Source organism: Entelurus aequoreus, linkage group LG15, assembly GCF_033978785.1.
Source record: "Entelurus aequoreus isolate RoL-2023_Sb linkage group LG15, RoL_Eaeq_v1.1, whole genome shotgun sequence".
NCBI classification, from domain to species: domain Eukaryota; kingdom Metazoa; phylum Chordata; class Actinopteri; order Syngnathiformes; family Syngnathidae; genus Entelurus; species Entelurus aequoreus.
Window position 1 is genome coordinate 28,615,332 of NC_084745.1, and position 18,920 is coordinate 28,634,251.

The 18,920-nt window shown below is 38.2% G+C and overlaps 1 protein-coding gene across 1 annotated transcript in view; it reads left to right on the forward strand.

The window, feature by feature from the left end:
* zfhx4 (zinc finger homeobox 4) overlaps positions 1 to 18,920 on the forward strand; it is a 171,196-nt gene that overhangs the window by 86,304 nt on the left and 65,972 nt on the right. The window contains 1 exon segment of the mRNA XM_062021170.1: positions 12,030 to 12,264. Coding sequence (XP_061877154.1) covers positions 12,030 to 12,264 — 235 coding nt within the window.

Here is an 18,920-nt window from a genome sequence, read left to right on the forward strand (position 1 = left end):
ATCTGCATAGCACCGCCGCGGCTCAAACCAGCGAGTATCCAATCACAGGATGTGTAAATGTCACGTTCAACGTGAGGCCAGCGAGAAGGCCTTACTGACAACAACTCGTGATCTGATTGGCTATCGCAATTATCTATCAACTGTATGTGCACGTTCACTTACAGTGCACAGACGCCTGCATTGTTGATTGTGGTTACTTTTGTTTTTAATTATGATCATGATTTCTGGTTATGTTAGGCCAGCAGAGAAGGCCTTGCTGGTCCTGACGGCACACCACTGTCCTGATCCTATGTTGATATCGGATAGCACTCCGATATCAGCAAAATAACAAGTATCGGATGGCTTGCATGTAATATCTGTGATATAAGCCCTCAGATACATGTTAGTCTATTCTTGTGCTTTAGTGAAATCATTTACAAAAAGGTGAACATGGTAGGCTATAGACTACTAGGAGCTAGCATATACACAACAACACAATAGCACACAAGTGAGGCATATGTAATTAATTAGTTGAACAAAATTGGAGTCTAAAAGATGACGTGTCAAAATAAGCAATTATCAAACAATTATAGTTGCATATTACTTACACATACAAAGTCTCCAAGGCAGAGTTAGAAAGTATCCAGTAACAAACGTGTCTGCATCATTTAACATGAGCTTAGTTTAATGTATTATTGTGGCCAAAATAATACAATTACCACTCCACTCAAAGTAAAGACAGAATAAGGTGATTATTAATAAATAGGTTAGTGTTTTTACACCTACAGTACCATTGTTCTCTGTTTGAGTACTTTTAACTAGATCACGCCTTGTCTAATATTCCACTCTGTAAAATAGTAAAAGTATATATGGTTTGTACTGATATCGGCCAATACCTTTGGCTCCAATCTTGATATCCTATCAGATGTGAAAAAATAGTAACAGGACACCCATAGTATTGTCATTTTAAAAAATATCCATAGTTTTCAATCTGAAAGTTAAAAAAAAATAATTCTGCTATATGACTGACATTTGAAAATTAGCAGTCAATGTTGTGCATATAAGATGAAAGCCAATCAGTGGAGATTGTTGCTGACTGTGGCATAAACACACATGTAGTTTATCATCATTTCAAAGTAGAAGGTTGCAGTTAGAGATCCTTCTGACTTAATTACAGCGCTTTCATTTTCCAACTAAATTCCCCAGAGAGCAGGTTCATCCATTACAACCACATTTTGAATCGGACACACACACACACACACGCACACACTCACACACACACACACACACACACACACACACACACACACACACACACACACACACACACACACACACACACACACACACACACACACACACACACACTCACGCACACACACACACACACACACCGTTCACACACAGAAGCCAGAACAGTGTGTTTGTGTGTTTGAATATGCATTACACAGCCCACGCCTGGCAGGAGTCAAAGTGCTCCTTTAAACGTTCATAAATCATGGATATGCTGGCCGGCGATCTCCGGCGCGCTTGCCGAGTGCCAGAGCGACAGACAGACAGCCCTCTAGTTTAGGTCTTAAACAAACCCTCTGGAATGTGCTGATGGAGAGAGAATTAATATTAGGTCTAAACCTAGTTGGCAGCCCGCTTGTATCATTCATCTCCAAGCTTCATAACCCTAAAAAGCAAGTAAGTCAAGCGTTTGTATGAACGTTTTTAATTTACAACCAGTTCAGTTACCTGAACGGCTTTGCCAGAAAAAATATTTGAAAAGCAGTCAAGGATGATTCCAGGGAGAGTTGACAGTCTTTGTCACATTTGCATTGCAGTTGGACAGAACCAAGGTATTTTTTGAGTGCTGTTTAATCCTAAGAACTTGCATCCATTGTGGAAAGTCCCCCCTTTTGCTCACAAATTGCAGTGAAATCCCTGGTGAATCAGGAAAGAACAAGAAGAAAGCTGCTATGACACAATATATAGCATGAGTTTATATCCTAAAATTACAAGACGGAGCAGAATTTGCGATCATCTACCAGTTTGTACAATCACGAACAGTGACATGAATGACAAAAAGACATTTGGAAGACTATGCACACAAGCTAGGACAATGTGCATAATGAAAATTAGGGAGATTAAGCATTTTTGTGATATTTTATGACAAACATTGTTCATGGAAAAAACTTAGTAAGAAGCAAAATAATAATCAACTATGGATGACAAAGGGATTGCAAAATGCATGGAACAAGAAACATGCGTTATGTAGGAGATTTATAACACAAAGACCTATAGAGGCAGAAAATAAGTACAACATGTATAAAAGCCAGGAAATAGGAAAGGATATCACAGCAAATTATAAGACAGGAACAAAAATAAAGCAACAAGAGGCAGATAGCATGGTTAAAAATGGTGCTTTGAAAGATGACCCTCAATACTATCCATTCACAGATAGACAATGAATGAATGAATGATCTTTATTGTCATTGTGCATGTACAGGTACAGGTCCAACGAAATTTAGGTACTGATATATAAAAAAATAAAATATGAAAGAAGTAGTTAAACAACTTTAATAACTAAGTTTTAAATGTTCGACTAAATCTGGAAGAAAACATTCCAGATTACGGGTCAGTTGTGAATCATTGTAAATCCAAAACCTCAAATGATTGTAACAGAATTTATATGGAAACAATTAAAAAATTTTGTAAAGGAGATTTCACAACCATTGATGTATATCAGAAACCTATCATTTCCAAACAAAATGAAAATAGCAAAAGTTGTACCGATTCATAAGACTAGAAACAAAACGAGAGAACTGTTTTCTTAGTTCCACAATTTTTTTTAAATTGTTTAACAACATATTGGACATATTTTTTAATGAAATATGACCATTTGCGGTCAACAAATACGGATACAGACATCTTAAGATCGATGGCATTAATCGAAATAACGGAGACAAATTACCAATGCAATAGATAGTAAACCGTGTGCAGCTGCAGTGTTTATGGTTCTAATAATTAATCAAAGTATCTTAATCAACAAATTAGAAAGGTATGGCATCAGAGGGTCAGTCTTGAACTGGGTAAGAAGCTACTTAACCAACAGGAAGCAATACGTGAGGATAGGAGAACAAACATCCACAGTGCTAGATATATCTTGCGGCGTACCCCAGGGATGAATACTGGGACCAAACGTATTCAGTCTCAATGGATGTAAAGTTAGTACTATTATTTGCAATACACAGATGACAATTAAAATGATAACAGAAGAAATTAATAAATTAAAGAGATGGTTTGACAAAAACAGACTATGCTAGTTAAACTAAAATAGACAAAGTAGACATTGACAGGGTAAAATAAATCACCTTTTTAGATGTAATTATAGATGATAAAAAATGAACAGGAAATATAAAAAATATTCAACCTTGGGTGGAAGAAATATGTCAATAATGAACAAAACAAAGTATGTCTGGACCAGAAATCACTCCATATTCCCTACTGCTTGCTAGTGTTACCATATCTGAGTTATTGTGTAGAAATATGGGAAAATAACTACATTAGGTATGCATGCATACCTAATGTTGGATATAGGGAACATTCAAACACTTTATTTATTAAATACAAATAGTGACATTCAATGATTGGCTGCATTTGCAAACAGCTAAATTAAAGGAAACTATAACCTGCTAGCTACCCAAGAATGTACAATTCTTCTCAACAAAAGAGGATGAATACAACCTTAGGGAAACATGTTGTTTCAAACATTTGTATGCACGCACAACACTTAACACCTTTTGTATATCAGTATGTGGAATTGGATTGAGCAAAGTACAAAGTATAAAAAACATCTTGAACCTTATGAAAAATCTATCATTTATCACGTATTCAGCAATTCAATCGAATCACAACTGTCTGGTAATGTGATCTTTGTTGATTGTTTACTCATGTATTTGTTTGTGTTACGGATCAAGTGCAGGATGTGAACAAATGTGGCATTATTCCCTATGAAACGAAAGAAGCTCTTCTTCCTACTCCTTTTCGGACATGTTGCAATGACAAACTGTAATTGCGTGATGTGTTGTTCCAAACAAACCAATTCTATAACCAAAAAGTGCCATTGTTTTAGACCAGGGGTCGGCAACCCAAAATGTTGAAAGAGCCATATTGGACCAAAAATACAAAAAACGAATCTGTCTGGAGCCGTAAAAAATGAAAAGCCGTAAATAAATCTTATAATGAAGGCAACACATGACGTAAGTGTCTATATTAGCTATAATAGCCTACTATCACAATGACTATGTGTCGCAGGCTTAAGCAAATCTTTGTTGACAGAAATGTTGAAATTCAATATTTATTCTACACATTTTTACAACATTAGAAACCACTAGTAAATCAGAGGCTACTTAGAAGGTGAGATAACTCCTGGAAAATACTGGCTTTTAATGGCCAAAGGTGTGTGTCCAAGTTAAAGGAAACGGCAGGCTGTCTTCTTTTAAAAGATTTATTACAATCTTTGCAAGCTGGGTAACGTTTGCTGTGGTCTGGAACAACATGGCACACAAACAACTATCTGAAATGCAGCCAATATTACATACAGATAATGTGTCATGAGACATGCAAAACTAAATTATATACAAAGAGGATAAAAGTAAAGGAAATTAAATGAGCTCAAATATACCTACAAACGAGGCATAATGATGCAATATGTACATACAGTTAGCCTAAATAGCCTGATTAGCACTCCAACAAGTCAATAACATCAACAAAGCGCACCTTTGTGCATTCACGCACAGCATAAAACTGTTAGTGGACAAAATGAACACAAAGAAGGTGTGGAAGATTTTACATGTAAACAAACCATTGCGTCCCAGTCCACACTATGGTGTGTTCAAGAACCGCCGAAATTAGTAAGACAAAACAATGTTCACCAAATACTCATATTAAACAGTGGGCTTTCTAACAATTGGGAAGGTGTGTGTCATGTTTGTCCTCAAACAAAAACCATACAAAAAAAAAAAAATCCCCATCTTTTTCCCTTTTCAATCCTTTTTTAAAAATAGTCCAGGGAGCCACTAGGGCGGCGCTAAAGAGCCGCGGGTTGCAGACCCCTGTTTTAGACTGAAGTGCCAGATTGATGGCACAAGGAAAGATTTTGGGTCTTTAGAGGTTTGCGTATGGTTTTTCTGTGATTATGACAGGCCGGAACATGATGATTGGTATCGGTGGATATTGTTGGAAAGAAACTTTTCAATGTAATATATAACGTGCACGTCCGGAAGCACACGTATGTGCAGCGAGAAGAAAAGAAGCCCAGAGAGGAGGGGAAAAAGAGCGCCAGGGAGGCCCTCCTTTCACAGAGAAACAAAGATAGCTGTAATTAATGGCCCTGAGCTGTGGTCTAGGGGAGCTTTCTTCTGACAACTCGGACTTAATTAAAACTTAAGACTTTTGAAAGGGCCTCTGACTGCGAGGGGATGTCCCACCGCCCTCATGAGAAAAAAAAAAACCCTGCTCAGATTTCCGACAAAAGAAAGAAAGAAAGGGGGAGAAAAGATGTGTTAGCAGCTGTAGCTATGTTGCTAATCCCTGTTTGTCAAAGATGGGTGAAGAAGGGGGTGGGGGGGAGGAGGTTAGCACTCACACACCTGCAGCAGCACACCACACACACACCCTTTTAAATGTATGATTATGCAACTAAAGAATGCTTCATCAATGCATTCGCTCTTTTTACGAAAGAAATGCAACATTTGCAAGCCGCCGCTGCCACCGCTCCTCCCTCCGCTGAGGATCAGATAATAAAAGCTTGGCGTGCTCTTTTGTTTTTGTGCATTGTTCATTAGCCCGGCAGCAACAACAGAGGCACACTCGATATGCTTGGCTTGACCGGGTGTATGAGAACAGGACAAGGTGGGTCGCTGTAGGCGAGGGAGGGGTCGGCCTTGCTGCGTTGGCGAGGTTGTGCACATGCAGGCGCTGAAAGAGGGTGGGGGGGGGGGGCGCCTTTGCATGGCCGCGGTGCCGTTAAAGGGGGCAAGTGGCGATGTGGAGGGCTTGCAAACTGACAGCACACGTTTGAATGAGAAACCCCTGCAGCTGGCAACAATGACGGGAGCTGGACAATGTGAACGTTGGGCAGAAAAGCAGCATTCTCCTTCCATCGCCTTGTTTTGACTTTTGAATGTGCTGAGTCTGCACCTCTCCTCGGACTTATCCAATTAATGACGTACAGATATTTTTCTTTACAACAGAACAACCTCCAAAGTCCTTCTTGTGGACTTCTTGTTTGATTCCAAAACCTTTTTCCTACATAGTTAATCATGTAAGGTGAGTTAATTTGTCATTTTAAATTATATATATATATATATATATATATATATATATATATATATATATATATATATATATATATATATATATATATATATATATGTATGTATTTCTAAAAAAAGGTAAAATGAAGAAAATATATAATATTTATACATTTATAGAGAGAATATAGAGAAAAAAATATTACATATAAACAATATATATATATATATATATATATATATATATATATATATATATATATATATATATATATATATATATATATATATATATATATATATATATATATATATATATATATATATATATATATATATATACATGTATATATATATATGCACCTGGGGATAGGTTGATTGGCAACACTAAATTGGCCCTAGTGTGTGAATGTGAGTGTGAATGTTGTCTGTCTATCTGTGTTGGCCCTGCGTTGAGGTGGCGACTTGTCCAGGGTGTACCCCGCCTTCCGCCCGATTGTAGCTGAGATAGGCTCCAGCGCCCCCCGTGACCCCGAAGGGAATAAGCGGTAGAAAATGGATGGATGGATGGATATGAAATTTTAAAAGATACATGCCTGATGCTTTTCAAAGTTCCACTTCCTGTTATATTGTTATCATTACCCCTTTTCCTCTGTGCTATAACTTGTGTCCTTCTGCAGTGGCATCACAAAAAGCCAAAGAAAAATGTACTGTATGATGATGATGTGGGTCGGCAATCCCGCGGCTCTAGAGCTTTTTCAAAAATGGAAAAAGATGGGGGGGGAAATGTAGTTTTTATTTTAATATGGTTTCTGTTGAAGAACGAACATGACACAGACCTTCTTAATTGTTAGAAATCCAACTGTTTACTTTAAACATGCTTCACTGATGAGAGTATTTGGCGAGTGCCGTTTTGTTCTACTAATTTTAGTGGTCCTTGAACTCATTGTAGTTCGTTTACATGTACAACTTTCTCCGACGTTGCCACGGAAAGACGTGCTTTATGCAACTCCTTCTTTGTCTCATTTTGTCCACCAAATATGTTATGCTGTGCACAAAAGTGAGCATTTTTGATGTTATTGACTTGTTGGAGTGCTAATCAGGCAAATTTGGTCACTGCATGACTGCAAGCTAATTGATGCTAATATGCTATTTAGGCTAGCTGTATATACCTATTGGATCAATATGCCTCGTTTGTCGGTATATTTGAGCTCAGTTTATTTTCTTTTACTTATGTTCTTTGTGTATTTAATTCATATTTGCATGTCTCCTGACATATTATCTATATAGTATGTAATACTGGCTGCATTTCTGATAGTTGTTTGTGTGCCGTTATAGACCACAGCAAACGTTACCCAGCTTGCAAAGATCTTAATAAATCCATTATAAGAAGACAGCTTGCCATATACTTTAACTTGGACACACACATTTATACCTTTGGCCATTCTAAGCCAGTCATTTCCAAGAGTTATCTCACCCTCGGAGAAGCCTCCATTTTACTAATGTTTTACAAAATATGTAGTCATATTGATAGTGGGCTAATATAGCTAATATAGACACATCACGTGTTGCCTTCACTATCACACTTATATTTGACATATTTTTGGTCAAGATATTTTTGGTCCAATATGGCTCTTTCAACATTTTGGGTTGCCGACCTCTGGTCTGACTTTTGAAGCATATTTTTCCAGAAAACATTGTTATAATATATTGTGGCTTATGTAGAAGTACTTTGGAACTATTTACTTATCTAGAAGTACTTTGGAACACATTAAGGATGTTAATCTACTCATGATTAGATTCAGTTCGGAACTTATGAATGATGATTCTATTTAGAACCAATTCTCGATTCAAACCAGTTCTCACAATTTATTATTTAGTTATTATTATTTTTGTTATCTTATCAATTATAAAAATACTATTTTCAGGTTACAAAAGTTTATGTTTATACCTACAGCAAGTAAACACAAAAATAGCCTAAAATAGCTTTTTTTTTTTAATGTATATTCTTGAAAATTTTGAATCGATTCAGAATCGTAATAAATAAGAATCGCAAAACGCTAAATTGTGATGGGGTGGATTTTCTGATCCAGTTTTTTTTTTTTTTAAATGTTCCCCACTGTCAATAATTTAAGGTGACTTACTCAGTCAACCATGAAAATTACATTAACAAGAATATTAGAGATGTATTAGAAAATGTATTTTCTAATATGTAATATGTCAAAACACTTAAGTATAAATAGAAGTTTGATCAAACTAAAATAAAGTAAAAATCCTCAACTGTTAATGAAGTCTGACATATCTAATTAATGACATGTATTATTATTATTATTTATTAATGGTATTTTAATTATGAACTTCCACAGTCATTTTGTGATCTCCAATAATTTGTCAGAACATCTAAGTATAAATAGAGGTTTAATAAAACTAAAAAACAACAGAACAACCTCCAAAGTCCTTCTTTTGGACTTCTAGTTCAATTAAAAAAACGTTTTATAATATACTTATATTTCAAAAATAGTGATCATGATTAATTTATTTCTTGTCACATTTTTTATATTGTGTTTAACCTACATGTTTTAGAGCATTTTTTCTAAAAACTAAATAAGCAAAAGGGTATTGTTTTATGAATATACTGAGGAAATGATAAAGCAAATTAAATAAGATGAACATGAAAAATGTTTAAAAAAAATTTAAAACAGTAAAAAAAAAATGCTGAAAAATATTGGTTTTAAAAACCCACAGTGAACCATACATATAAGACCTAAAATATATAAATTGCCCCATTGTGGATATTGAAGATATTTTAAAATGAAATCAATACTATTTTCTAATGCTACTTGTGCTTACTGCATAACATAATTGCTACTGTACTTGCAAATGCACATCATCTTTAATAACAAAACCGATCATTTCAAGTTAAAATATTGGTACGCTAGTAGCGGCCAAACTGCTAATATGCTACGTCTGCTGGTAGCAGTAGCCATCTGTGCAGACGCCGCTCGCATTTTCACACTTCGGTGTGTCCGTCAGTCTACCCCAGGGCAGCTGTGGCTACGAAAGTAGCTTACCACCACCAGGTGTGAATGAATGATGGGTTTTTAACATGTAAAGCGACTTTGGGTACTTAGAAAAGCGCTATATAAATCCCAGGTATTATTATTATTATTATTATTATTATTGGGTGCAGCAGGAAAAAAGTAGCCTCTGAGTGGCAGAGAATAATTTCGCCACACCTAGTGTGCGTGTGACAATCATTGGTACTTTAAAGGCCTACTGAAATGAATTTTTTTTATTTAAACGGGGATAGCAGATCTATTCTATGTGTCATACTTGATCATTTCGCGATATTGCCATATTTTTGCTGAAAGGATTTAGTATAGAACAACGACGATAAAGATTGCAACTTTTGGTATCTGATAAAAAAAAGGCTTGCACCTACCGGAAGTAGCGTGACGTAGTCAGTTGAACATATACGCAAAGTTCCCTATTGTTTACAATGATGGCCGCATGAAGTGAGAGAGATTCGGACCGAGAAAGCGACAATTTCCCCATTAATTTGAGCGAGGATGAAAGATTTGTGGATGAGTAAAGTGCAAGTGAAGGACTAGTGGGGAGTTGAAGCTATTCAGATAGGGAAGATGCTGTGAGAGCCGGGGGTGACCTGATATTCAGCTGGGAATGACTACAACAGTAAATAAACACAAGACATATATATACTCTATTAGCCACAACACAACCAGGCTTATATTTAATATGCCACAAATTAATCCTGCATAAAAACACCTGCGTGTTTGTTATGCTAGCTCCTAGCTCCTCTGCTAGCTCCTAGCTCCATAGAACACGCCAATACAATTCAAACACCTGATCAACACACACAATCACTCAGCCCAAAAGACCGTTTACCTAACCCAAGGTTCATAAAGCTTATATATTTTTAAAAAGTTACGTACGTGACGCGCACATACGGTCAAGTTATCGAATGTTTAGCAGCCAAGGCTGCATACTCACGGTACCTGATATTCAGCTGGGAATGACTACAACAGTAAATAAACACAAGACATATATATACTCTATTAGCCACAACACAACCAGGCTTATATTTAATATGCCACAAATTAATCCTGCATAATAACACCTGCGTGTTTGTTATGCTAGCTCCTAGCTCCTCTGCTAGCTCCTAGCTCCATAGAACACGCCAATACAATTCAAACACCCGATCAACACACACAATCACTCAGCCCAAAAGACCGTTTACCTAACCCAAGGTTCATAAAGCTTATATATTTTTAAAAAGTTACGTACGTGACGCGCACGTACGGTACGGTACGTGTTATGCTAGCTCCTAGCTCCTCTGCTAGCTCCTAGCTCCATAGAACACGCCAATACAATTCAAACACATGATCAACACACACAATCACTCAGCCCAAAAGACCGTTCACCTAACCCAAGGTTCATAAAGCTTATATATTTAAAAAAAGTTACGTACATACGCAAAAAAAAGCCAAAGCTGCATACTCACAGTAGCACGTCTGCGTCTTTGTCATCCAAATCAAAGTAATCCTGGTAAGAGTCTGTGTTGTCCCAGTTCTCTACAGGCGTCTGTGTATCCAAATCAAAAGTCCTCCTGGTTAGAGTCTCTGTTATCCGAGTTCTTCCATCTTGACTGCATCTTTCGGGAATGTAAACAAAGAAGCGCCGGCTGTGTACTGTTGTGGCTGACTACGTTCGAAAAATACGTCCATTTCGCACCGACAACTTTCTTCTTTGCTTCCTCGGCTTCCTTCTCCATAATGCAATGAACATGATTGAAACAGATTCACGAACACAGATGTCCAGAATACTGTGGAATTATGAAATGAAAACAGAGCTTTTTCGTATCGGCTTCAATGTGGAAGGCATACCCGTGTTCGTCGGGCTACGTCACACGCATACGTCATCCTCAGAGGCGTTTCGAACCGGAAGTTTAGCGGCAAATTTAAAATGTCACTTTATAAGTTAACCCGGCCGTATTGGCATGTGTTATAATGTTAAGATTTCATCATTGATATATAAACTATCAGACTGCGTGGTCGGTAGTAGTGGGTTTCAGTAGGCCTTTAACTTAACTTAACTCTTGTCACGGACATCTCCACCATGTTTGATGGCCTTAATATGCTCACAACTGATATTCTTCTCGATTATACAATCACCCAGCCCTAATTCACACTATTTCGAAGTGCCAATTTAAGTGCCAATTATTGTTCTGTGGTTATCATCACACTTTTTCTCATGTTTTATATATGGTGGCATCCCCACCAAAAATTGCCAAAGATGATAGACAGAACCCTTTCTTCCCTCCTCCAGACAGCTGTTGTCTTTGTTATGATGTAATGTTATGGCTTTTGCAGAAGTACATTAAAACCACTAAATGATGCCTTCGTAAAATGCAAACGAATCTATCGCCGTCGTTTTCTCTTTGTCGGGCTGCTTCAGCAGCGTCTTAATGGCGGAGATTAATAGGCAAAAGTGACTGGGACATGAGCTATTGACGTCGCTGGCTTGTTTGAAGCCAGGGAAGTGGTATTTCTGGGCTTTGGATCTTTGGAAATGAACTGGAGCCCAGAGCAGAATGAAAAACATTAATGGTAATAAAGTGGTAACGGATATGGGCATGATTTGTTCTCAGACGTTCCCCTCAAATGTCCTTTGATATGATTGAGGACATGTCTAAATACGTTTCCTGTCCTCTTGTCCTCCTTTTAACAGCACTTGCACAAGCTGGACAGCGCCTACAGCCCGGAGTCGTGCGTCTATTACTGCACGCTGTGCGACTACTCCACCAAGGCCCGCCTCAACCTGGTGCAGCACGCCCGCTCGGCCCGGCACCAGCAGAACGAAGGCCTGAGGAAGCTGCAACTGCACCAGCAAGGCCTGAGAGGGGACGAGGACGGACTCGGCCTCCACGAGCTGTACCACGTCAAGGAATGTCCCTCCAGCCAAGGTCTGTGCTGCTTTCGCTCCATTTCTTTTTGACTTGTCTGCACTCAGTCAAGGAGATTCTCACCACACACCCTTTGAACTGTTTTACATTGTGTTTGCCCTTACAGATTATTATTTATGTTCAAATCAAATCTTACCTATTCAAAAGAAACTAAATAACCAGAATTGGGGGAACCATCAATAATCATTCAGTTGTGCTGAAAGGCTTCCTTCAGGTATACACCATATGCCTAGTGGTTAGATTGTCCGCCCTGAGATCGGTAGGTTGTGAGTTCAAACCCCGGCTGAGTTATACCAAATTATATAAAAATGGGACCCATTACCTCCCTGTTTGGCACTCAGCATCAAGGGTTGGAATTGGGGGTTAAATCACCAAAAAATATTCTCGGGCGCGGCCACCGCTGCTGCTCACTGCTCCCCTCACCTCCCAGGGGGTGATCAAGGGTGATGGGTCAAATGCAGAGAATAATTTTGCCACACCTAGTGTGTGTGTGACTATCATTGGTACTTTAACTGTAACTTGAATATGGGGAGGGATGGGTACCATTCACATTTGTACCAATTCCCATAGCTGGGAATCAATCAATGGTACCAATTGTTGGTACTTTAGTGTGTTCATGCATTAAAAAATGTCAATGTTTAATGATAAAATCTACTTTTTTATGTAACAATTAACAGTAACCGTGCCGTCCACTTGTTATATAGTGTTTTCTTACATTTCTGAGTCTCATTTGCAAGTATCATATCGTAGTCTTTTCATGCAGACGTTAGATGGAAGTAGTGTATACAACAAACTGGCAGCTCAGTCACCAGACTTTAACTGTAAAAATAAAAGTGTCACCGTTTTTCAATTTACAATAATGCACTGTAAAATCATAATTTTACAGTGAAAAACTGGGCAGCTCAGTCGCGAAAATTATACTATACAAATAATGGTATTGTTTTTTTGTTTTTTAAAACAACGTTAATTTAACAGTAAGTAAAGTAAAGTACCAATGATTGTCACACACACACTAGGTGTGGTGAGATTATCCTCTTCATAGATGTTTGCAACTAAGCTCCAAGTTTTTTCCTGTAAGATCTACATTTTTTTACAGTGTTGGCTGGAGTCAGGAAGCAATCTTTGCCCTTTAGCTGAATATGCCAGTATTGTCTTTTGTTGAGCCCTACATAGTGTTGATACTGTAAGTATTGTACTTATTACACACCAGCTGTTTGATCGTTACGTGCATCCTAATTGTAGTTTTTCATTACCACATTTTGAGGTGTTGAGATCGCCGTGTAAAATCGCTAATGCTAATCGGTAACATATATACGGCATATCCGAACTAGCACATTTTGAAAAGTGGAGCCTTACTTTTGTGCACTTTCTAACAGGCATGCTTGCTTTGTTGGCATGGAAAATTACCACATTGTCTGGAGCAGTGGTTCTCAAACTTTTTTTTTTAAATTTTTTTTTACCAAGTATCACCTTAGTAAACACTTGGCTCTCCATGTACCACCATTATGACCAACACAGTAGCACAGTATTCATTTAAAACAAGGCAGAGGTTTTGTTTAAGAAGTATATTCAATATCTTTGACCAATATAACATTACACACAGTTTGAACAGTTACACTGTGTTTGAATGTTTGATTAAGTGATTCGTTGCCATACCTCTAAATGGAGCCCGAGTACCACAGTTTGAGAATCACTAGTCTAGAGGCAGTCTGCTATGAATATGCTTGTTTAATAATAATGTACCTTTTAATTTTACGTGAATAGGGGCTCAGTAGCGCTCCGTACCTCTAAACCCACTTTATTCAGTTTTTACTATTGATTAGTAATGGTTGGTATTATTTTATGTGAATCTTTGAGAACCTAACGATTCGGTCCGATTCCGATTCCTGTGGTGACGATTCGTTTCAGAATCAATTTTCAATTCAACTCGATTCTCGATTCAAACCGATTCTCGCAATGTGTTATATGGTATGATAATTATAATGAATGTTTACAGGTTAGAAAAGCTCCTTCTGACTGCATGGAAATGGTCTAAAAACGTCCTTTTATTTAAAAAATAAATAAAATAAAATACTAAAAAATCTATTTTTGATAAATTAGATTTAAATTTAGAATCAGGATGAATAAGAATCGCGATTGAGATGTGAACCAATTTTTTGTGCACCCCTAGTAAACGACTTAACAAAGATCAGAACCATCAATAGTCAATATGTTGTGTAGGGTCTATGTAGGGTCTAACGGCCTATTTTTAGTAGACATTTGATGATTTGAACAGTTTTAAATGCAGTTCTTAAATTATGCAAAGGACCATCACAGTAATATGGCTGTTATGGTCTTTAACTTTAACGTATGTTCTTTCGTATTGCATTACATTTTTGTATTATTCTAACATTTTCCAGCCTTTTCCGTTTGACCAAGCAAAACGTCTTAAAGTCAACAATCAGAAGCGCTGCTGAAATGGCTTCCAAATTAGGATTATTTGGCCATTACGGAGGTAATTCTTTCGTGCATTATTTCTGCGCTCGTGTTGTTGCTGTCTGCTGTCATTGCCCTTAGCTATAATTACATCCACCTTACTCTCCTCCCTATCGTCTTCCTCTTGCACCGCCTCCCTCTGCATGCTGTCAAGCCGTCCTCCCTACCTCCTTCCCTCCTTCTCGCCTTTGGCCTTCCTATCCGCATCACGTCTCCCGATTCGGAGCCATCCTTCCCTCCTAATCTCTCCAAAATGAGCATACTGTTCCTATTAGGCTGCCGCGCTTATATCTTTTCACAAATACACGCACACACACACACACACACACACACACACACACACACACACAACGCTGCATGCACAGGGACATCCCATACAGGCGGGCAGCTTATGAAATTTCACCTTGGGAGGATCTCGGGTCCCTGCATGCACACGTAGGTTACACACACACACACGCACACACACACACACACACACACACACACACACACACACACACACACACACACACACACACATGCAGCCTCTCCCCGGAGTGAGCTTTCATTTCCTTTCTCATGACCAAAGCAATTTGGCTTTCATTTAAGAGTCTCCGTCTTGCCAGCAGCTAATAAGTGTAACAGAACTGTAAAACATTCAGAGCAAAAAAAAAAAAGAAAAAAGATTAATCGTTTTTCTTTGAGTGTGGGGCTTGAAGGTTGGTGAGGGTGTGTGAGGGATGGAGGGGGAGAGGGGAGGTCTGTAATTTAAACCAGAAGAGCGAGAGTCGGGGTCCATTATTTAGTCATCCTTATGTTAATGCTGCTGGGAGAAAATGAGCGCTTAACTTGTTTTTGCTTTGCTTGACCTGAAAGAGCGAGGGGGGCGGAGGGAACGACACAGACACTCGTGTGTGTGTGTGTGTGTGTGTGTGTGTGTGTGTGTGCGTGCGTGTGTGTGTGTGTGTGTGTGTGTGTGTGTGTGCTGTTTCCACCACACCCTGACATGGACACTCATTACTTCGGTTTTAATTACACACACATCACATTCCTGCACGATTTGGAGCCACAGCACTTTTTTAACGCCACTTCCTCGCCGTATCTTTCGCTCGCTCCTTATTAGATTCCACACTTCCTCCTTTTTTCCCCCAAAGCCTGTTGTGAGCAGATTGTGATATTAGTTTTTTTTTTTTTTTAATTCAAGCAATATTCGACCCCTGTACCTAATTCAAATGCTCAAACGCACCATATTTGTCACCACCGCCGCCTTTTCATATGTTGGCTTTGACTCCCAATAGGGAATTTCCAAACGGGAAGCTGGCAGCATCCAAACCGCTTTTTTTTTTTTACTTCTTTTTTCGGCCGTGATATGTATTTTCAGTAGACGGGTACTTTTTCATGTGTGTCAAACAAAGATCAAACCCGCAGTCAGAGTACTGCACTATGGTTCCATAAAGGGTAGCTTAGACTTTATTTATCTCACACTGGAGATTCTGTGGTTGTGTTTCAGATTTGGAATACAGAAACAAAAGTAAAACGTAATGAAGAGTAAAAAAACAGTAATAAAGAATAACAACACCACTATTTCCACCTATGCACATTTACACATATTGCCAACTAAATGATTGCATTATTTATAAATACTATAACAAAAACACTATCTTGGCACCCGTATTGCACACTAAGTAAACATTTTTTACACCAACAAGTTCGATCTAATAAGCTCCACTTTTTACTACTCCTGTTCAGGTACAGTGATACCTCGTTTTTGAAGTTTTGGGGGTTTTGTATGCCGTCAAACATTGCAAGTAACTGAGTGCCCAACTAAAGGTTCCCATGCGTTGGTGACTCAGTCAGCATCTCTACTTTTTTGTTGATTACGACTGCAAAAGATGGGGCCAAATAAAATTGTGAATGCCAGCTGGCACTTTAATAAAGAAGGTTAGAAACAATCTTAAATTCCTCATCACTGTCCTCGCCAACGAGACTCTTCAATGAATGTAAAAGTGATGTTAAATGTCCATGCGTTTCCTTTATTTAAAGTGACAATACATATTAATGAATATTTGATAAGTAAATATGTGCAATTATAGCCGATGGCTAATTTCCATCTCGGCAAGTTGATGTTCAAATTAAGGCAAACACTTTCAAAACACAGATTAACAATATTAAAATTCCAAGGTTTAAGTGCCAAAGTGCTGTTGTGGATGCTCACTGCCAAAAAAGTACATTTGAATACATAAAACAATTGATAAAATAAATGTTTCATAATATAGACTTATTTTTTTGTACCAGTAGCCCTAAAACTATGATTACAATTAAATTGTATCCATTTCAGTCATCAGTTGTACATTGTTTTCCGCGCATAATTGTTTGTGTGTGTTCATAATTAATTGCTACGGTTTTTGTACAATACAATTTATAAATTGTATTGTACAAGCTGACCTGGGACAGATTATGAACAATATTGTATTAATATGTATATTATTTTCTTAAGCATGTGGTCCCAAAGGTGTCATGACAGTTATTAGTTTCTTGTATTTTGTATTTCCTATCCAGCGCTCTTATTTTTTGTTTCACTTCCTGTTTGTATGGTGTGTGCGCCTAACTTTCAATTGCAATCAAGACACACCTGTTCCTGTTTGCCATTTGCCTTGTTTTCTTTTATGTTGAATGGTTTTCCCTATGCTTCCTGTGCACTTCCCTGCTGCGCTACTTTGTTGTGTTTGTGAAGAAATACATTTCACCTGTTGTCTCTGCATTCTGAGATCGAGACCAGTGGTCGGCAACCCAAAATGTTGAAAGAGCCGTAGTGGACCACAAATACAAAATAGTAATCTGTCTGGAGCCGCAAAATTTAAAAGACTTATATAAGTGTTATAATGATGGCAACACATGATGTAAGTAGCTAATTAGCTATATTAGCCTACTATCAAAACGACTATGTGTCGCAGGCTGACGCAAATCTTCGTTGACAGAAATGTTGAAATATAATATTTATTATACACATTTTTACAACATTACAAAACATTAGTAAAACTTCTCAGAGGGTGAGATAACTCCTGGAAATGACTGTCTTAGAATGACCAAAGGTATAGATGTGTGTGTCCAAGTTAAAGGAAACAGCAGGCAGTCTTCTTCTAATGGATTTATTACAATCTTTGAAAGTTAGGTAACGTTTGCTGTGGTCTGGAACAAGATGGCGAGGCATAATGATGCAATATGTACATACAGCTAGCCTAAATAGCATGTTAGCATCGATTAGCTTGCAGTCATCCAGTGACCAAATATGCTTGATTAGCACTCCAACAAGTCAATACCATCAACAAAGCTCACCTTTGTGCATTCACGCACAGTATAAAATGTTTGGTGTACAAAATGAGACGAAAAAGGAGTGGCATAAAACACGCCTTTCTGTGGCAGCGTCGGAAAAAGTTATACATGTAAACAAACTGTTGAGTCGCAGTCCACACAACGGTGAGTTCAAGGGCCGCTGAAATTAGTAGGACAAAATGACACTCTCCTCAGTGAAGCATAAACACAAACACATTAAACTGTGGGCTTTCTAACAATTAGGAATGTTTAAGTTGTGTTTGTCCTCCTACAGAAACCATATTACAATTATTTTTTTCCATTTCCATACATTTTTGAAAAAGCTCTATGGAGCCACCAGGGCGCCGCTAAAGAGCCGCATGTAGGTTGCTGACCCCCGGTCTAGACAAACACAGACTGTGAAAAAAGGTTTCTTATTGGGTTTGAGGTCAAACCTCTCAAGCTCATCCAACTGCGCCCTTATGAACCTTTGTTTTATTTAGGCTTGAAGAGAACCAGGGCCTTCCCTCAACTCTTCCCCCAAGTGCCAAAAAGTCCAAGCCCCCTTTTTAGTGCAAAAGCCTCCATAGCCGGAAACATTTCCAGCCGGCGGTCTGTTTAAGTAGCTTGTATTTGTGCGTATGTGCACCTATGCTGTTTAGTTTTCTGGGGCTCCAACTCCTGACTCGAGCACTTTCGGTTCATTAGAGAGCGGTATGAAAAAGATTAATTTAAGTGCTGACCGGTATCTTTCTCCTAAAGCCGGGGACCTGGCGCTGAGCCAGATAATTACAGGCCCATTTGGGAATAAGGGCTTCTAATGCTCCAGACTTTATGTACATGTGAATGGCTTTCATTAAACAATTTGGGTGCTGATTTTATGGCCTAAT